Consider the following 21,315-nt stretch of genomic DNA (forward strand, 5'->3'; position numbering starts at 1 on the left):
GCATAAACTTTAGAAACACATATTGAAACACAAATCCAAAACTTGCATATTAACCATACTTAAGAATCTAATACAAAAGATAAAGAGTTGGAGAAGAGATAACCCTTGTCACATGAGTTTCGACCCCTCTTTCTTCATCTCCATCTTCATTCTAATCTAGCCAATATACAAGAGTGGATAACACACATAACTAGCTAAAGTATTCTATACTATACTAACCTAACTAATGAATTAAGGAAATTCTAATGAAGATTACATTTTTGATGAGTTTCTCTAGCCTTCTAAAGTTTTTAAAATGGTCTCCAAAGGCTGCTATTTATAGAGAATTCAAGTTCAAGATAAGTTGTTTCTTGGTTGGCAAAGTTGGCTTTTGAACTCACCAAGAGTTGTTCTCCAAGTTTCCACACTCTTCTTGGTTAGATACAGCTGAACTTCTAAGTTGTAGATGAGTCAAAAAGGTTGTGTGAATGCAAAACAAGTTGTAGCAGAGAACCTAGAATACGCAACCTATTGTATCCCACGTATTACCTTTTGCAAGTTTGCACTTTCTAGGCAGAATTCATCCTTGTTCTGTTTTTTATCCAACTTCAACTAATATTTCCTCAATAATGGAGGCTGAACTAGCTCTTGAACAAAACATGAAAGTGAATTAACTTTCCAATGCCTCAAGAATCATTCAATGTGGAGCTCTGTGGACCGAGAAATAACCAAAATACCCTCGACTGGTCAGAGCTCTATTTTAGCTTTCGACCATGAAAATGTACCTCTGTATTTCGATGTTTTGACTAGGAAAATGACTAAACTGGACTTCTATCTCTCATAGCAAATGGAAATCTATCTCTTAACTTCAAAAATGGTACAAGAATCACTTCAATCTGATACTTATAGCTCAAGATATAGGCAAAATACCACAGGGTATCAAAACTGTGAAACTTCCTTCTTGTATACCAAGTTGCATTTCATCTCTTGCACTTCATATTCTCTTTTTACCACTTCAAACCATCATCAATCATCCAATTATCTTTTTAACTCGTTCTATTTGATGATTGAATTTTTAAACCTACAAAAACATGCAGCTTTCACTATTAAAATCCATAAAAATACAATTTTTAATACTTAAATCATAAAATGTATATTTTCACTAAAAACTTAGTTCATTAGTCATAAAAATAATTAAAACACATCAAAACTAATTAATAAAACACACTAAAAACATGTAATACACACTTATTATGTGCCATACATCCAAAGTTGCACATGTCGCTTGAGGATCGTTTTTCCTTCACGGACAAATTGATGAAGCACTAGGGGATCTGCTGCTTCTCAAATTGACATACAAATGCGTGAACTACCACTCTGAACTTGCAACAGAATGTTGGTATTAAATTGTACACAGACAAATTGATGAACTGCACTAGGGGATCTGGCTTGTCAGCTTGACATACATATGCCTGAAGTACCACTCTGAACTTCCAACAGAATGTTGGTATTGTATTGTACACGACTATGCTTGTTTCTTGTGTATTACGAAGAAAGTGGTGAATCTGCACGTAAAGCAGTATATTACTTATAGTACTCCAATTTTATCAGCACCATTAGAATGATTTACTTTTAAGAAAATCCTATATCAAACGACATACGACTTATAGGATAAAGACAAACTAAATAATGGTTTACTTCCTTAATTTTAGAAATTCTCATATTTGTATCCCTCACTTAAACATGTCATGATTTTGATTATATTTCTGTAGGTGAATTATTATCTTTAGTTCATTTTATCCTGTTGTGATTTAGTGTTCTTCAGTTAAAACAAATTAATACATAAATCTCCTCGACTATTTTAGGTGAAAGCCTAAGAATTGCCACATGCTGTTTGAAGAAACTATAGAAATCAGAAGATTTTACACTTAGTCGGCGGAATGCACTCAAACAATAAGTCAATATGCTACTTTGTATGATTTATAAAGGCCACAGAACACCCAAAAGAAAAACCCTTTAAATTTTGGATTGCATGCAATTGCTTGAAAAGTTTGAGAAGATTTACATATCTCCTTGTTATTTTGAAGTTAACATGGATTCCAGGCATGCAAATGAGTTGGTTTTGACATTCGGAACTAGTGATTTTTTTTCATAATCACACCAAAACAAACCCTCATGAATTTAATGCTATTATAGTAAAATTAGTCATGCATGTATCGGAATAAAAATTTTTGTTTAGGAACCCATCCAATGATCCAAATGGATCACCGATAATACTAATTTCATACTGTCTCTCTATAGCTTTTTTAGTACGAAGGTATGACTTGATAAAATTCAGTTGATATATAATTTCCATTCCGGAATCTAGAACGAATGCAGTTGTTGAACTTAATGCACATGAGGAGCTCAGGCATTTATGTGTAGAGATCAACAATCAAATCATTGGTCTTGGACAATATACGTAACCACTGATTTTAGTGGCTTTTTATCATAAATTCACTTTGCTATTTTCTTTGAGACTTATAAACTGTATAAATTGCTTAGATATAGCCATGATACTGTATATATGAGAATTCTTTTTGGGCTTTTTTTGCAAATGTGGCATACCTGAGTCTAAATCCTAGTTTATTATGTGTGAATATATTCAACAGTCCCTCTTAGTCTCTCCACCACCTGCTAATTTTTTATGTTGTTATCCTCTCCCAGCGACCTTATTTAATTTGCCAGACAATTTGGTACATCTTGAAGGAATGGGCAGCCCACATAATTTTCCAAATAATTCTTCTGCTACTTCCAGGATGCCTTAAATCCAATTTCCAGTCTTTGAAGAACTTTAGCACTCTTCAGGGAGCACTCTGTCAACTTGTACTGGTATGTTTTGGCCATCAATATTAGAAGAATGGGACCCTCTTAACTTGATCAGTAAAATCCAGAAGGAGGTCTCTTTTGCTTTTCATTTTTAAAGTGATATCAGCACAAAGCCTATAGTCAGTCAATACTGTATCATACAGGTAAGCACTTTGTGTAGTTTATATTTTTTGAATGAGTCCTTGCAAACTAGTCTTGCACTTGCAGTCTTGTTCGGGAGCTACAAGATGTTGACTACGTTCAAAAAAAAAAAGAAAAAGAAAATGTTGGTTGGCCATTAATTATTGGCCAAGTTGAGAAAATCAGGTACTGGTAAATATGAGTCAAATGTTCATGTCTTTCAGATCACGCTCAAGATGAATAATTATTGGGTCCTCAAATTCAAGAGACAAGTCCACTTCATTAAATATTCCGAGATTTCTCGGAATATTTAAGAAATCTTCTCCCGTTGACGGATTTAAAGAGTTAACAATTATGCTATTCCTCCCTGCTACTGATCAAGACTACCATATGATTAGAGGATGCATAGTATAAATCAAGACTGGCGAAGAATGGTGGCTACTGAGTTTTACCAAGCTGGCCTTCTGCAACTTAATCAGGCAAGTCGTCTTACGAATTTAACAGAGTTGCATGGTTTTAATTTCTTCCCAGTCTCTTCCGGTCGCTTTCTATGTCTTTTAAATTTGAACTGATTTTGAATTTCAATTACCTCTAACTTAAGTTTTAATTTTTGGGCATACAACACTGTGCACTTCGCAAGTTTCTGAGTAGATGTAAACAATACTTGATTCTTATTCTATTGTCTACTAAAAGTGGTTAGAGACGATTTATGACAAGCAGAAAAGGCCATGGACAACCCATAACTGCAGAATATCCAGTTCTTGTGAGGTGGTATCCGTTAAAATTGATAGCTTGATGCTGGGATGGGATGCAGGGCTAGGATTAAAAGGTTAATTAGTTGGATTTTTACACCTGGAGAGTGTATATTTGTTGTACGACAGATAAAAATGCTTGTCTGTATGCAGATTGTATGAGCAGATTGTGGCTACAAGCCTACAATTGAGTTAAAGGCAATTTTATATTAGTACCTGCTTTCTTACTGCATTGTGATAAGGAGGAATCAGAGAGCCTGCTGTCTCAGCCAATAAGAAATGTGAGTCAAGTTGCAGGTTGGCTCACACATGCAATTGTCGGCAACTTCCTTTGATAACAGAGGCTGTGATCCGTAAATCACGGACACCTACTAAAAGCTGTCTTTAGAGTGTATTTGTGGTCCACTTGCAAAGGCGGACAAATTTGAAAGTCGACTTGCAAATTTCATTCCCTCTGATAGCTGCTGAAGTTGAACCATATCCTTCCTTGTCCCATCACCATTGCAGAACACTTTCAACCTAATTCCAATCCCAAGCGAGAAAAAATGGCTGATGCTGCTGTTAGTGCTACTATTCAGGTTGCATTGCAGACGGTGGTTTCCCTTGCCGCTGACCATGTTAATCTGGTTCGTGAATTCCCAAAGGAGCTGGAGCGACTCAACGAATCTGCTGAAATGATCCGAGGTTTCTTGGCTGGTGCTGACGAGGAAATGCATAGCCCAGTGGTGCAAAATTGGCTCAGGCGGCTGGAAGAAGAGGTTTTCAAAGCAGACAATGTGCTGGACGAGCTCAACTATGAAATTCTTCGTCGGAGGGTGAAGTATCAAGATCAACCCATGCAAAAAAAGGTATTCTTCTGCTTTTCATTCTTTAATAAAATTGGTTTTCGTTGGAGGTTGGGTTCCATGATCAGGGAGATCAACACGAACCTTGAAAGGATCCATCAGAATGCCGAACGTTTGGGACTGCCCTACAAGCTCCAAGTTGAAGAAGCATTCCCTACTATTGCTGCTGGAGCCGCGACAAGCCGACAGACCGACTCTACTATTGTTCGAAGTGATGTCCTGGGAAGAGACAAGGATGAATCAGAAATAGTTAATAAGTTGTTGGCCGAATCTGAAAGTGTTATTTCAGTTATTTCCATAACTGGCATGGGTGGATTAGGCAAAACAACTCTAGCCAAAGCCATTTACAAAAATGAACAAATTGTTGGACATTTTGACCAAACAATGTGGGTTTGTGTGGCCGAAGAAGTAGATAAAATCGAGGAGGTCTTCAAAATGATTCTAAAATCGATAACAGATGAAGAGATTGAAGGGGATCGTAGGGAGGAAATAGTTAAAAAAATTCAGCATGAACTCAAGGAAAAAAGATATTTCCTTGTTCTTGATGATTTATGGAATGATCAAGAAGTATTGTTGGATGACTTTTTCAGCACTTTGGCGGGACTCAATGCGAAGAAAGGGAGCTGGTGTCTTGTTACTTCACGGCTGCAAGAAGTGGAAACTATTCTGTCTAGACATCCGCAGATCAATTTTACTCGCCATGAGCTGGGAAAGCTATGCGCTAATGATTGCTGGTCTATCATGAAAAAATGGGCAAATGTAGGGGAAGAAGTACCAAAAGAATTGGAAGACATGAGGGAGCAAGTTTTAAGAAGATGTGATGGTCTACCTCTGGCAGCAAAGTTAATTGGAGGTTTGTTATCTAAAAAGAGAAAAGAGGAGTGGCTATCTATTTTGGAGGAGAGTCTCTTGAATGGCAATCAAGGTGGGATCGAGCAAATAATTAAGGTGAGTTTTGATCATCTGTCACCTGCACCGGTTAAGAAATGTTTTGCATACTGCTCAATTTTTGATCAAGATACTAAATTGGAACAAGATCTACTAGTTGAGCTTTGGATGGCTGAAGGCTTTCTTCAACCGGATTCCCAAAATGAAAGAACGATGGAGAAAATAGGATATGAGTATTTGAGAACTTTGCTGCAAACTTCCTTATTGGAAGAAGTAAAATGGGGGTGGAGAAAATGGTATAAAATGCATGACCTTGTGCATGATTTTGCAAAATTAATTTTGAATCGTAACAGCAGCAATCAGGAACGTTACCTTGCAGTATACTCAACCGTAAGAGAAACCATCAATGAAAGATCATCAGCATCACTTCGCACACTATTTCTGAAGGGTGGCATAGCTGATGATATGTTGTCAAAGTTCAAATACTTGCATGTCCTAAAATTGTTTGGAGCAGATGTCAAAGAGTTGCCTACCTCCATTGGCAAACTAATACATTTACACTTACTTGACATTTCAGGTTCTTGGATTAGAACTTTGCCAGAATCTCTTTGCGAACTTTATAGTTTGCAAACACTGAGAACTGGCAAGCTTGAAGAAGGTTTTCCAAAGGAGATGAGCAATTTGATTAGCATGAGACATCTTCACTATGATCATGCTGGTACAAGACGTGAAATCCAAATGCCATCCGGGATTGGACGATGGACTTGTCTTCAAACGTTAGAGTTCTTTAACATTGGTCGTCAAGAGGAAGGTCGTGGCATCCAGGAGCTTGGGACCTTGCAAGATCTTAAAGGCTCCTTGGAGATCAGAAATCTTGAATTAGTAAATGGCAAAGCTGATGCTGAACTAGCGAACCTATCTAAAAAGCCAAATCTGTATCGGTTGGTATTTGAGTGGGGCAATAGGGATCGGGAAAGTAATAAATGCGATGAAGATGTGTTGGAAGGCCTCCAACCTCACCCAAATTTAAAAGAGTTACAAATTTTGAAGTTCATGGGTGATCAGTTCCCACAATGGTTCATGAATTTGACATCACTGGTGGAGTTGCGGGTGGAGGATTGCACAAGATGCAGAGAACTCCCCACCCTAGGACAGCTGCCATTCCTCAAGCGCCTCTATCTGTGTCGATTGCAAAACATAAGAAGCATTGGGCTTTCATTCTACAGTACAAGTGCTGAGGAGGACGGCGGTTCAGGAGGTTCAAGCACTATTAGCAGACAAACATTCTTTCCAGCCCTTAAAAAACTCTCTCTTAAAGGCATGAAAAATTTGGAAGAGTGGAAGGATGCACCCGAAATGATGTCAACCGCAGGTGAAGTACATGTGATGGATGTGTTTCCCGTGCTTGAAAAGTTGTCTATTAGTGACTGCCCCCAGCTGACCACGATTCCAACTGCAAGTCGCTTCCCAAGTCTTGATGTATTGAAAATAAAAAGGAATTGCCATGTTCTGCGGGCAGAAAAGGTTTTGAGCAATATAGCCAATCTCTCGTCCCTTGAACTAAGGGGTGGTAGTCGTCAACGCATTGAGTCTCTAAAATTAGTGAAACGACCAGAGAGCAGCTTGAGTATTTATGGCTGTGACAGTCTATCCACTGACATGCTTGAGCGACTCTGTCTTTTTCCAACTCTTCAGAGTGTAGAATTGTGGTCTGCCGATAATATAACAACATTAAGAGGAATGAGTTGCGCCGCTTGTCTTAAGAGATTGGCAGTCTTTTACTGTGATAATTTACAGGAGTTGCCAGAAGATTTTTATCAATTTCAAGCTTTAGAGCACTTGGAGATACTCTGTTGCAAGAGAATTGATTCATTTGGATATCCAAATCCTAAAAATTCATTTGGACAGAAAGGCCTCCTTAAGTCTCTTGAGCAATTTACTGTCGATGGGTGCGATGCATTAACAAGATTACCAGCGGAGATGTTCGAGTCGTGTACGTCTCTCCGAAAGCTGAAGTTGTCCGATTGCTGGAGTCTGGTCTCCTTTCCCCTTGATTTGCGACAAACCCCTTCTCTCGAGAGCTTCCGGTTACGGGGGTGTCCCAACTTGATTGCTGAGTTGCCTAGTGGATTTGGCTATCTTACCAGCTTAAGGAAAGTGACGATTGGTCCCTTCTCAGATGACTCTGTAATCGAATTTGATTGGGCTGGATTAGCATCTTCATCATCACTCCGACACGTGTCTTTACTTGGAACGCCTGAATTGAAATCTCTGCCACATCAGCTTCAAGACTTGACTACCATCACATCACTATCTCTAAAACACTTCGGAGCAATCGAAGCCTTACCAGATTGGCTTGGGAACCTTGCGTCTCTTGATGAGCTAATCCTATTCGGTTGCGAAAAGCTTGAATATTTACCCTCCATAGATGCCATGGAACGCCTCAAATTAAGACGTCTGGAAATTCGTTTTTGTCCTCTATTAGAACGAAGATGCACTCCTCAAAGCAGCTCCGAGTGGCCCAAGATCTCTAATATTCCAGAGCGTAGAATTATTGTTCCGGTAAGATCTCATCTCAAAATTTTAATTAATTCCTTCTCATTATTGGATCATCTTATTCTACCCGTATTTGTCCCTCACTCCTTTTCTCCATAAATATCTATTCCTCTACTTCTTCTGGCGAAGATTACTCTCTCTTTCAATTTTTAAGCCAATTCATGTCATTAACAAAATAGAGTTACAAGCAAATTGAAAGACAACAAAAATTGTGGATTTCATCTGCTTTTCTGAACCATCGAAAAGATTAATAAGCATGGTAAAATTTACTACTATATATGAACTTGGTACTGACTGTTTGCCCACAAAATTCACTAACATTGCAAGCGTAAACATTCAGCTTCAATGGGGTATGTTCTTTTTTTTTTTTTTTTTGTTACTGATATTTCCAAACAACATTAAAACCAATGAAATAGCAATTTGGGGAGAACATTACAATTTTTGTTTTTACCGCTAGCATTTAACGGATGGATATGTTCTTAATATTCACTGTTATCTCTCTGTAAGACTCTGAATTATGATTGCCGTAAAATTAGCTCAATGTCGATTAAGTTGAAATTGTTTGCAGAGGAACTAGGCTGCTGCTAAAACTATAAATTCTTATCATCTTTTAAAATTTTTAAAATTCAGATCCTATAACTAGCTACTTTTCTATTTTGTGAATTGGATTGATAATATTATGGCCTTGTAGGCCACAAGTGTCAGTGAAGCAGCAAGCAGTGATAGCGCCGAAACATTGTGAAAGGCTCAAAAGTGTGCTCCAGGCAGAGTCAGCCTGGAACCTCTAGAGCATCTTATTTCACTTTTCGCATTCTCCAACCGCAACATCAGGCTGTGGTTTCCAATCATTTTTGAAGAAAGATGAGGAGGTATGTGGTTTGGAAATTTCTCCACCCAACTTACTAGAAGTACAAGGGAATTGGTCCAAGTTTGCAAGTATGTTTGAGACATGGAATTGTGCCTAAATACAGGTTGGTATCTGCACTAGTAAGTGTTCTTTATGGTTTAATCAATGGAATATAACTTGATTTTTGCTCTTTAGGATTTTGAGTGATAAATTGTTGCACGAGTTACCTGACCAAACCTTTCTATGGCTCATATTTCTGCTTAATGTCATAACTGAAGCAGAACTGTGATGTAATATTGTTATTTTTTTTCCAGAATTTGTTTAGGAAGCAGAGTACGTGTTTTTTGGACAAAGAACACCAACGTTCCCGTGTTGTTCTTATGAGAATGTCAAGAGGGAGGAGTTATTTTCACTTATCAGTCAGTTTTTGAAGATGGAAGGTAGTTATCTGTGATTTTTCCCACTAGAATGCCATATATTGCTCAGAATGTGGAAATGAAGGTAAAAAATGTTGACTGCATGTCTATTGGCCTGTTTCAATGGCTTTTCTTTTTTGTTTTTTTATCTTTTTTCTGGAAGAATTTAACAAAATAAATCAAATATTGAACCTTTTCTCCTTGTAGCATGCTGAAAACAGAGTGGCTTGTGCCAGGCTTGTAGAAAGTAGTATGGATTGAGAAGAATTAGAGAAGAGCATGGTAGCTGGTACTGGAGAGCTATCAAGGTACAAGACTTGCTTGAAGAAAACTGGACGTGCTAATACTTTAGTTTCAGAGGTAACAAGATTTGATGGAAAGAAGTTAGACATTGTAGACAGCATTGGTGATCGTTTGGATGACATAAACGAAGCATGCGATTGCAGTGTCAGTCGTTCATTTGGATGGAAATAGTTCAAAGTTTTGGTGCTGCAATTGCAGTAGCAAGAATTTCTACATCCTCGTTCAAAGGTTCCCGCCAGATCTTGCAAGGCCTTTGTAAATTGGACAATAGGTTATACCTTTCCACTCAAGAACAAGAGAGACTCATTATACAACTGTGCTAACAGTTAGTCATTCCAGGTACCAGGCTTAGTGTTGAATTTGTTTTAGTAAAATAACGTACCCTAAGTACCTTCTTGGTTCTTAACTAAATTATTTTGACATGTCTACTTCAAGATAAATAGTCACAATCCAAAAAATTGCAGTTTGAATGATCAATAAGCAGGTTTTGTTATTGTAGCATTCTATTTGTTATGTTTTAGCTAAGAAAGACTAGCAAATCTAAAAATAATTTATAATTATTAAGAAACCACTTGGAATATGTAACATTTCGGAAGACTAATGGAGGTGGGAGATCAATGATAAATGTTTCACGTGAAGTTCTCCAACATGGTTTCACCTAATTAGAGGTACTCTACCATAAAGTATCTGCTTGTTAGGTTAAATGAGCATGTTTCAGCATGCCCATTCAATGGAAGTTGATAAATTACTCTTAAGAATTCAAGGAAGAAGGAAACAACTTCCTAACACTGAAAAGCTATTGACATCCATTACCTATTTCTTTTTGCAAACGGTTATCCTTTTCTGATTTTTGTTTGGCCCAAAGATTTTAGTCGGTCAGGAGAAATCAGTCGGCTAAAAGAAGTTAATAAGAGAATTTATGAATGCTAGTGCATGAATATAAATTTTGCATTTTTTTTTCAGATTAGTTTGCCAAACTCCAGTTTAGTACATCATTTTAGAAAGAGACGAAAGATTATCATCTTACTCTTTCTTTAACATTTAGTTAAACATTTAGCTTTGATAATCACTTTATTTTCAAAAAGAATCACAAGGACATTTATGCAAATTCGATTGACTTTTGTTACCATTACTTTCTTCTGGGCTGGTTAATGCTCTGTTTTTTAGCCTTTCATTTTTGGTTATCTAGTAGATTGGTGATTTTGCCATCCTACTTGCATAAGGACTTGCTCATGATAAAATATTTATAGAAATATCTATTTTAGCATTTTAGACAAATGTCTCATGGGCTATGTTGGAACATGTACAAAGCAGTGATTTTCAAGCAAAAATGTATGGATGGTGATGTGGTAGACAATTGTTCTCTTAAGGAGTGAAGATCAATCTTCTAGAAAGCAATATATGAGAGAGTAAATGAAGAGGTGTGTAGTCTCAATGGATTAAATTTAAAGGCCTACTATGTTTCTGTTGCTGTTGCCATAACTTCAAATCAACCACATACAAAAGCTATGCTCTGAATTTAGTATGCGTTTTTGATGATGTAATTCTGCTTAATTTTTGCTCTTTAGAAATTTTTGTAATACATTCTTCATAAATTTTGATGGTTCAACGTGGCTAATTTTGCACTTAATATTACCGTAATGTAACATGGTGATGTTTTTTTCCTGAATCTATTTAGGAAGTAGATATCATCTTGTTGGAAAAAGAACAACATGGTTCCCTGTCGTTTTTTTGTGAGAATGTCAAAAGGAAGAAATTAATGTCACTGAGCAGGAAGGTTTTGCAGATGAAGATGGTTACCAATTACAGTTATTTTGCTCATTAATTTGCACTAGCATTGATGGAGGCTTCTCAAACACCATGTAGAAAAACTGAAAATGTTATGTTTTGTAGTGCCCGGAATGCAGAAAAGAAGGTAATTATTTGACTAAACTTTTTGTTAGCCTGTTTCGATTTTTTTTTCTTTATCTATCTACTGGAAATGTAATTTGGTTTAGAAGAAGAGAAGATTTGGTAATGGAAGCTAGATGTTGAAGATAGCAGTAACAGTCATTCGGAAAGCAAAAGCAAAGCATGTAGTGGGATGGAAGAAATTCAAAGATTATGTGCTGCAAGAATATGTATTCACATGCAAGGGTTTCTAAGTCCTCGTTCAAAGGTTCAAGGAAGCACTACCGCTAGATCATGCAATGCCTTTCTCAATTGGACAATGGACTATACCTTTCCACCCAAAAATAAGAGAGATTCATGATACACTTGTGCTAACAGTTGATTATTCCGGGTGTCCAACCTAGTTAGGTGTTGAATTTGTCAAGGTAAACTAACATATATTTACCATAGTACCTTGTCGGGTTTTAACTTTTTTTTTATTTGAATAGTAGAAAATTAGAAATTTTTAACTTAAATAAGCAATAAATAGGTGCTTTTCAAGTAGCATTTTTTTTGTGCTTTAGCTAAGAAAGATAAGTAGACTTAAGAAGTTTTACCAAGAAACTCTTTTAAAATATCTGACATTTGTGAAGACCAATGAATGTGGTAAATCAATAGTAAATGTTACTCAAGGAAGTTTTTCAAGGTGCTTCATTCCACTTGATAGAGATACTGTGCTACAAGTCTATTCTGCTAAGGTTAGATGAACATTTTTTCAGCGTAGCCATTGAAATGAAGTTGGCAATTAACTCTTAACAAATTCAAGGAAGAAGGAAACTACTTGCCGACATTTATAGAATTGCGGCATTCTTTTGCTGCTTCTTTCTGAAAAAGGTTATCTTTTACTAGTCCATTTTTGTCCTAAATATCTTAGTGTACTATCAGTCTGCTCAAAAGAAAGCCCTTAGAGGCTAAATCTGTTGATTATTTGTTTTGAATTACAATGCATGAATATCAATCATGACTTTTTTCCTTGGGTTATTATGCCAAACTAGTTAAGATTAGAACCTCACTTTGTAAGCATAGGAAGGATTATCATCTCACTGTTCTTCCGAGTTTTACATAGACATATAGCTTTCATTCTCATGTTCTATTAACATTGACAATATGCAAATTTTATTGCCCTTGCTAATTGTTGAATTCCGTTTTAGATTCATCTAGTAATTACTTAGAATGATCATCTTTCCATTACTAGTTGCTAACAGTGTTCTTTGTTCATTGTCAACTCTATATCCAATATCTGTATCAATATTGAAGACAATCAGTGTCTAATAGGCTTTGTTGGAACATGTAGGAAGCAGCAGCTTTCGAGTTAAAGTGTATGAATGCAGTCTCGATGAATTACAGGTTTACTTTTTTTCTCTCGAAGTTGGCATGTCTTTCACACACATATGGAAGTGCCCGACCTTTCATGTATTTTGCAGGTTTCTTCTGATCTGATTTGCTTGAGACAAGGGAAAGCATATGAAGGAACCATTTAGCTGGCATGGCTGAGACCTGTAGCCAATTTGGTTGATCTTGGTTCCAGTTTAAGCTGTCTGGATTGCTCTTTGTCAATCTCATGAATATGGATCTCATATCAATGGAAGCATTGAAAGTATGAAGATGAGAAGGCAAGAATACCGGTAGCTAGCTGTTGGATTGTAGGCATGTAAAAAATCTTAACTATACTAAAATTGTCACCCAAATAGCTGGCTAGAAGGCATATATTACTCTAGCTTGGCCTACAGAGAGATAAGATTTGAGGTTTTAATGTGATCTAGAGCTTTTAGCTTTTGAAATACTTAATTGACCATGCTTTGAGTTTGATTTAGGTTTCAACCAATCGCGAGTTCATAAAAATAGAGCTAAACAAGTTTGAATTTTACAAGACTTGGCTCAAATGACTTCAAAAGCTTGCTGAAAATTTCTCCTTCCTCAATTTGTCAAACCAAATCCCAACCGAACCCTCTTCTGGCTGTCCATGGCATTTGGTTTTTCTTTAGGGATAATTTCAAAAACCTCCCTGAGATCACTAACAATTTTACTAGCCTCTCCTAAAGTTTTCAAAATTACACAAACCTCTCTTGAGATTAAAGTTTGAATAACAAAATTAGTTAATTTAAAAAAAAAGTAACATTAAAAAAGTACTTTAAGTAGGGAGATGAAACTTTGATTTCATAAATACCCCTTATACATGAATATAAGTTGTAATAGTAAAAGAATAAAAATAATTAAGAGTTCGAAACAATTAATACACACATTTCACCAATTAAAAAGTTCACATTTAATGAATTAGTAACATAAATAAGCAACAAAATTATACTAATGATCACAAGATTCAACAAAACAAACTAGTCATCTCTTTTAGTATAATGTTTGCTATGATTTTTGTGATTTTAAATAGAAAAATTTTCAAAATTTGCCTTTCTTTTCCCTCCATTCTATGTTTGCTACGAAGGGAAAAGAAAGACAAAATTTGAAATTTTTTTTTATTTAAAATCACAAAAATCCCCACCAAGGAAAGTCGCATCATTTTATTTCTGACTATTAAGGAAAAAACCCCCACCAAGGAGGCTCGGATATAAATTCAAAGCCAATCTTAATCTAAAAGGTCCACAGGTTTATACATTATGCACTATTTAGATCTATGTGTTAAGACACTATTTCTACCCCTTTCAAACCAATACGACACACTTAAGCCTGCTCATGAACCTAATCCAGCCAAAGTACACATGTAACACATCTTCCGCTTTCATGTTCTGGAGAGGGAAAGAACCAGACAGTTCCTCTTCATCTTTCCCTAATGTTGTGAGATGTTGGCAGCCAACTTTGTAAAGAAATTGTTCATTATGCCATCTCCAAAGTGAGCTTGAAAGATGGGTTCATCAATAGCTCTCAAGCTCCTAGCCCTGTAATTGGCATTGGTGTTTGCATCGCAATCCGCCGCCCCCGCACCACCAATCACTCGCAGTTGAATGGTATCCAGATAACTTAGCTTAAGAGCACGATTTTTCTCAATGATGGTCTTTACTTCTTCCAAAGAAGGCCGGTAATGTGGAAGGTTGAAAGTATCAAGTGCTTTTTCCTCAATCAATCCCTATATAGTTTTACACAGATGGTATCATATATTCACCCCAGATTGTATATAGATTGAGTGTCTATGAATCATTACCTCTGAAACCATGTCATTCATTGTCATCCCAAGTAAGTCCTGTATGTTATAAGCCACAGGATCATTGATTTTAGGCGCCAAGGTCACAAATAAGTGTCCCTAGACACCAATTCATCAGCACGGGTACTCAAGAAGTTTGTAAAATCTTTGTCAAATTGATCCAAATATGCATCATGCACACTCTTAGGACTTGTTTTACCTATGTAAATATTGCCTTTGTTCAGTGGCAACCCTTCCTCAATCACCAACCCACTCGGGACCTGCAGGAGAGAGGTAGATAGAACAAGAAAAAAAACCAGAAAAACTATTACAAATAGTAATAATGTAAAAATTATATCAGGCAGTCAGGGGTGTAGATAGATAGATAGTAATGAAAATTAAAATAGTGAGGGTGTGTAAATACCAAAATAGCAGTGTGTGTTAAAGACAATAAAGTAGGAGATTGGCGAACCTGAGAAAGCCAATGAGGGCTGTAAGAAGAGTGTATAAAATGCATGGAGTTGTCAGGAAAAAGTCTGCCATAAAAAGAGCCGGGCATAGCTGCAATGAAGCATGACCTTGAACCACGTCCATATGATTCCTCAAGTTTTTGATAAAAACTGGGCAATACTTTGAAAATGGAGTTGAAATCATTGGACACGAGATCATTCAAGAAAACTTGAATATTAGGTAGCTTAAGAATGTTCAAGTTATGGCATTCTCTATTAATGCTATCTATAATGCTTTCAACTGTTAACAACGTATTCGGTCCCGTTGCACATCCCAGATCTGCTACTCTTATGCACTCTGCCTCCGCTAGGTTGGCTTGACAAAACCCCTGAATGCTCCGATTGAGTGCATGGTTGACATTCATAAACACTGATCTGTGAAGGGTAGAAACTGATTTAGAGATTAGTCACAGAATTATATATAGAGGACCGGAGAGAAATCATTTGGACTTCATCTGATATGTTGAAATGTTGAATTTTTAGCGTAGCTTTCGTCATCTTCCCCTCCTTTCATGTGAAGAATTTGTTCCATTTCCAGTACCTTGCTGCTACTCTGCAATTTGGAGTTATGTTAAAGGTGAGGAGGGTAAGGGTAGCAGTAGTAACAATCTAGCTATTGCTATACATGTCAAGGACAAGGGTACTTGGCAGTTGGCAGGAAATAAAATGAGAATTGATCAGAAACAATATTCATCAGTAGTTAAGGGAATATTGAACGGCTTAAACTACAATCAAACTCAATGTGTGAATAAGATATTAAGCTACATTAGTACTATGCTTGACCAGTGAAATGATTTTGACCTGAACTACATATGAAAGTCACTAGAAATATTTGTGGGATGTCAAATATCTTCTGTTTTAATCTGCTTTACTCTCTGACATAAGCATTTGCCAAGCATCACTATCGTTCAACATATGATTAAGTATATATGTTGCTCATGTTCTTCCTAAGCATGCTTTTGTCAACCGATCAAAATGAGTGGGAGCATGATGCTCCAACTTAACTGGTTTTGCTCCTTCTATCCAACCTTAATTGATGGCAAACTCTAAAACTAATATATCAAGATAACTTCACCGAATGAAAATCTTGTAAGATGAGAATAGTTGGAACAAACCTATTTAGAAGGTCAAATTAATCAGTAGTCACTATTTTACCAGAAAGAAATTGAAAATACCACTAGATTTGCTTACTTCTGTCTCTTTATTATGGTAGAAGACACCACATTCTTGACTAACTTAGGAGTTCGATGATTTTCTTTGGGTTAATCTAAAATTCCTTACTAGTTTTGTTCATGTTACCCCCGTTTTGGAGCAATGACACCCCGAGAGGCACACATATATGCTCTATTTGGTTAGTTGATGATGGGGTGTTTCTACAAAAACTGTACATATTAATCGTTTGCATCAGCAACAAAATTCAATAGCTATTCCTTCGTTCAGTGCTCAGAGAAGTGATCTAGCCTTTTAGCCAATTAACGAATTTTGACTTCTTGAACAAAGTATATGAATGTGACAAGCCTGAGACCAAGAAAACAAGAAATTCATTTTCTATTAATATCAAATCGAGAAAGTTGCCAAACAGTAAGGAGAATTACTGGCTAAATGGAAAGTATGAGCAGCGGAACTTTCTCCATCGAGTCAAACACTCTAAAGACAGCTTTCATCTCCAACTTTAACATCATAATATTCCATATACAAAGGGGAAAAAAAAGAAGAAATCTAGTAGAGTACATCCCCACTACCCTAATGCAAATATAATACATACAATCACAAAACAAAATATAAGGGAAATGCTAAGAATAAAGTTGGAGAAAAAAAAAAAAAAAAAAAAGATGAAGAAAGATAAGTACTTGCCTTTGAAAGTATAAGAACTACAAAATCAAAGCAAATACAATATTAGATTTAAATCTCAACCTAGAACATTAGTAAATTGCAGAAATAATAAAAACAAAAACTATTGTAGATTAAGAAATCAAACCTGCGCATATGGTTCAGGCACAAAACTGAACTTTATTAGAAGAATTTGAGAGATTAATGGTGAGATGATGAAGGGAGGAATGATTGATGTGAGAATTCATTGAAGGAAATTAGGTAAAAATTAGGAACAAAAGAATGGAAGAAGTCTTGACTGTTGAGCTTGCCGATCAGTAGTAATAATTGGGCTAGGTTGCACCTTCCAAGACTCTTGAATATTTTATCCTTTCAATGCATAGCTGTGCTGGTGTTAAAATATTTTAAAAAGTTTAACTCATATATAATCATTTGAGGCTGGTGAACATAAGACATTGATGAATGTGCGTGAAGAAGTAAACTACTGATCGAGGTTTTATAAGCAAATATATCTATATTTGATAAGTAGTCAATGTATGAAAGCATAGGGAAGAAGAAATTATATTGTAAAAGCAGGGGTGATATAAATATAATATTTACACCCTTGAGGAGTTCTGCACCCAGATTTTGTGAATTTCTTTCCAGTATAATATATTCTTCCACATTGCCTAGTCCATCACCATTGTAGCCCAGAATGTCAAAAGCACCAGCACCACCACAAGCACAATCCAGAGGCTGCTCAACGAAATCTACTTCTCATGTGCTTGTCATCAAAAAGCTGCCTTTGAGGGTCCAATTTTGTTAGTATAAGGGCATCCACAATGGAGTGTAATGATGCGTGTAATACCTGTCATGACATGGATTCATTATACGGTCACCCATTGTGCCGTATAATACCCATTGCATGCATTATTCTGATGATACGTACGTGTAATAGGTGGGCTAGTGCCTTTAGACCAATTTTTTTTTAAGTCTAATTTTTTTGAAGTCACAACGGACAAAATTTATACCGGCAAGGAAAAGTTAGTAACATTCTTTTTTTTTTCCAATGGTTATGTTTTAATTCTCTATATAAACACAACACATTCCTTCTTTTTTTTCATATCTTATTATCCTACTCTATTATTCCTTTTACTCTCTCACTCATTTTCCTCAACCTCTTTGCACAATTTTTTTAAAAAATTTCAATAGTTTGTGATTATGGATGAGAATTTTAGTAGTTTTACAAATATGTTAAATGCTCCAAATATAGAAAATTCATCCTCCTCACAAAATCAAAACTGCCAAAATTTTTCAAATTACCCAAATTACCCATTTTCTGGTATTCCTACAAATGTGCAAAATTATGTATATCCCCTAAATTTATCCAATTCCAACTATCCATCAAATTTCCACAATCTACCAAATTTTTCATACCCAATTCCCATGTATCCTCCACCTACTTATTTTAATCCAAATATGGGAAATCACTACACATCGGGGTATTATAACCTTGGTATGGGTTGTGGATGCTCAAAAACTCCGTCAGAGATAAGGAAGGATTTTGATTTCGTCAACCAACAAGAAAATACTGCATCAATAGAATCAATGTCGGACTCTCAATTCCTACTGTATTCAACACAACGAAGAAAAACTGTAAGCTATGGAAAACTTAGCAAATAAGTTAGACAATTATAATTTTCGAAGTGATTATGAAATCCTATTGAAGGATACCACAGGCATGTCCGAGCAGCAGCTTAAAATTCATGAGCATACATGTTCCATCCTAAAAGCCACTTATAATATTCCTTAGTTTAGTTTTAATTTCATGGTTAGCAATGTAATTTTTAAATTTTGCATATGTGTTGTATCATATTAATCACTTGCATAGTAAATTTATGGAGTAACTAGACACAAGTTATGAAATCCGGCCATGAAAGTAGAAGTCTTTAGGGTAAGCATAAAAGTAGATACAAGCCAGTGCCATTGTTAGTATTAAACGCTAGAATTTTCAATCCAAAGCTATTTTGTTTTCTTCTTTACCGTCCCATACTTCCTTGATCGCTAAGCAAATTTTGATCAAAAGCAGCAGGAGGCTTTTTTTTTTTTTTTTTTTTTTGCCGCTCGACTCTTTGGTATTCGCTTTTACCTTTCCTGCAATTCAGTTTAGCATATATACTGCCAATTAGCTTTTATGTTCTCTATCATAACCCGTGAATTAATTTATTTGCATTCCCACATTATTTCACACCAATTCTGGTCTTTAAACCTGCTTCACTTTTTAATAGAAGCAGTTAGCAGAAGTCCCATTTCGATACAAACAAAAATGTACAAACAAGTGTCACATGGTAGTATGGTACTAATGATGCCTGTAATTTCAAGCAAAATGAAATCAATGTTGTTGAGATATGCCAACTTTTTCTATAGATTTTATTAGATTACGTTTAATACTAGAATAATTTAGTTAGTAGTTAAATAAATATTGTTGTTGGAATATTTGTTAACTAAAAATCATATGGTTTGTTAACAAATATTTTAGCTAAGATTTGTTGAGTAGGAGATTATGTTATCATCAAGTGTTTTGTTGAGATTTTTTAGGATAATTGTTAGTTTGATATTTTGTTAGTTTGTTTCATGTAATTACTATAAATAGTAAGTTATGTTATCAAGTTTTTTTTTTTTTGCAACACTAAGCCATTGTTTATTAATTCATGCTCGAAAAAAACCAACAAAGTGGTATCAGAGCTTACGTCTTAATGCTTATGTTGTTTTATGAGAGTGAGTGCTTTGTAAGTTCAAAGTCATGATAGGAAAGAACTTTTTGTCAAATGTTTCAATTTTTAGTGGTGAAACTTACCAAATTTAGACTATTAAATTTTGGACTTATTTGATAGTCAATAATCTATGGGATATGGTAGACACAAATTTTGTATCGCCAGTATTTGAAAAATCGATGGATGCATAGATTAAAGACCATAGAGTTGCAGTTAGACAAAGATCCAATACCAACATTCACATATCATTTGATGCCGTTTTCACAAGGATAATGGCTTATGATTTGATTGAGAATAACTTATTCTCAATTAAAATGAAAAGAAAAAGTTTCACTATGAATTGACAATTCTGAAGTAAAGCATGGTGAAATCAAGAATTCAGATTTTGAAAAAATTTAATAGGAGATCATTGATGAGTTAAGAGGTATCAAATTGATTCATGATATTTATCAAGATTATAATATTGTTGTTTTTGAGTCTACAAGTTTTGATGGTAATGACAAAATGAAGAACTATGTAGAATTTCATATTTATAGTACAAGTTCAAATATTGTCGAATGGTGTTCCACTTTGAACCTATGAAAAGGTTATTTGGAAACATCAAAAAAAAAAAATCTTTTATTTGGAGTTTGGCATGAGAAGACAAAAGAAGTGGATTGTTGCAAGACTAATCTTTAGCTTGCATAAAAATCCAAAAAAAGAAGTTCATTGCGAGGCTAATCACCAGTTGTAGAGTTTCTTATAAAGTCTTCTCCAAAACAAGATCCAAACATTTGAGAAGGCAATTCAAAATCTGTAGCAAAAGTGGCAAGAAGGAGTGTTGAGATATGTCAACTTTTTTGACAGATTTTATTAGATTATGTTTGATATTAGAATAATTTAGTTAATAGATAAATAAATCTTGTTGTTAGGATATTTGTTAACTAAAATCATATGGTTTGTTAACAAATATTTTAAATAAGATTTGTTGACTACGAGATTATGTTATCAAGTGTTTTGTTGAAATTGTTTAGGATAATTGTTAGTTAGATATTTTGTTATTTTGTTTCATATAATTACTATAAATAATGAGTTGATGAATAAATAGCAAAAGCTCATTTTCAGTTTCAATACAAGTTTCTTATAAGTTGTTTTTGCAACACTAAAGTGTTGCTTCTTAGTTTATACAAAAAAAAAAAAAAAAACCAACAAATGTGCTATAGTGATTGATTAGTACAACTAATCCATAAGAAAAATGAATAGCTTAATCCACTTAACAGAAGATGAGTTAAGTTCCTATCAATCTTTTCTCTCTTGTCATCTTTCTCTTGGTCTTGGGCCTCTACCTTTGCTCCATCTACCTTGGAACGGAGATTAGACTCTTTAAAAGAAAAACCAATTAAACTGGTTTTGCACCCTATCCAACCTTTATTCATAGTCAAAATCTGAAACAAATAGATGGAGACTAGCTTACCAAATGAATATGTTGTAAAATGAGAACAATTAGAATAAACTTATTCCAGAAGTCAAAATACTCAGAACGTGCTATTTAACCAGAAAGGAATTGAAAAATCTAATAGATTCACGTACTTTTGTGTCTCCATTATG

General features: G+C 35.4%; 3 protein-coding genes and 1 long non-coding RNA gene across 11 annotated transcripts; 1 reads left to right on the plus strand and 3 right to left on the minus strand.

The window, feature by feature from the left end:
• Positions 1–1,135: 1,135 nt before the first annotated feature.
• On the minus strand, positions 1,136–5,943 carry LOC140038957 (uncharacterized). Its single transcript, XR_011842470.1, has 3 exons — positions 5,825–5,943; positions 3,936–4,783; positions 1,136–1,544 (listed from the first exon to the last, which is right to left on the minus strand). It is a non-coding gene; the product is annotated as an uncharacterized lncRNA (long non-coding RNA).
• LOC113695878 (putative disease resistance protein RGA4) lies at positions 4,265–13,286 on the plus strand. Of its 7 annotated transcripts, none has more exons than XM_072084493.1 (8): positions 4,265–8,014; positions 8,700–8,979; positions 9,170–9,356; positions 9,479–9,913; positions 10,889–10,995; positions 11,253–11,889; positions 12,798–12,850; positions 12,928–13,286. In XM_072084493.1, exons 1-2 carry the CDS (start codon positions 4,265–4,267, stop codon positions 8,748–8,750), a joined length of 3,801 nt encoding a protein of 1,266 aa, XP_071940594.1. In that variant the 3' UTR covers positions 8,751–8,979; positions 9,170–9,356; positions 9,479–9,913; positions 10,889–10,995; positions 11,253–11,889; positions 12,798–12,850; positions 12,928–13,286. The 7 variants fall into 7 exon arrangements, with proteins under 7 accessions (XP_071940594.1, XP_071940636.1, XP_071940544.1 ...); XM_072084535.1 differs by lacking the exon at positions 10,889–10,995 and having other exon boundaries at positions 11,253–11,489; positions 11,572–11,889; XM_072084443.1 differs by lacking the exon at positions 10,889–10,995.
• A 746-nt stretch (positions 13,287–14,032) lies between these two features.
• Positions 14,033–17,415, minus strand: LOC113738966 (7-methylxanthine methyltransferase 1-like). Of its 2 annotated transcripts, XM_072047985.1 has the most exons (5): positions 17,124–17,415; positions 15,109–15,698; positions 14,857–14,917; positions 14,658–14,696; positions 14,033–14,582 (listed from the first exon to the last, which is right to left on the minus strand). In XM_072047985.1, the coding sequence occupies exons 2-4, from the start codon at positions 15,508–15,510 to the stop codon at positions 14,671–14,673; spliced, it is 489 nt and encodes a 162-aa protein (XP_071904086.1). In that variant the 5' UTR covers positions 15,511–15,698; positions 17,124–17,415; the 3' UTR covers positions 14,033–14,582; positions 14,658–14,670. The 2 variants fall into 2 exon arrangements, 1 of the variants encoding a protein (XP_071904086.1); XR_011813773.1 differs by having other exon boundaries at positions 14,658–14,917; positions 17,124–17,412.
• On the minus strand, positions 14,286–14,669 carry LOC140004463 (probable caffeine synthase MTL3). Its single transcript, XM_072083565.1, has 2 exons — positions 14,658–14,669; positions 14,286–14,582 (listed from the first exon to the last, which is right to left on the minus strand). The coding sequence occupies exons 1-2, from the start codon at positions 14,667–14,669 to the stop codon at positions 14,286–14,288; spliced, it is 309 nt and encodes a 102-aa protein (XP_071939666.1).
• Positions 17,416–21,315: the final 3,900 nt, after the last annotated feature.

Source organism: Coffea arabica, chromosome 1c, assembly GCF_036785885.1.
Source record: "Coffea arabica cultivar ET-39 chromosome 1c, Coffea Arabica ET-39 HiFi, whole genome shotgun sequence".
Lineage (NCBI taxonomy): Eukaryota > Viridiplantae > Streptophyta > Magnoliopsida > Gentianales > Rubiaceae > Coffea > Coffea arabica.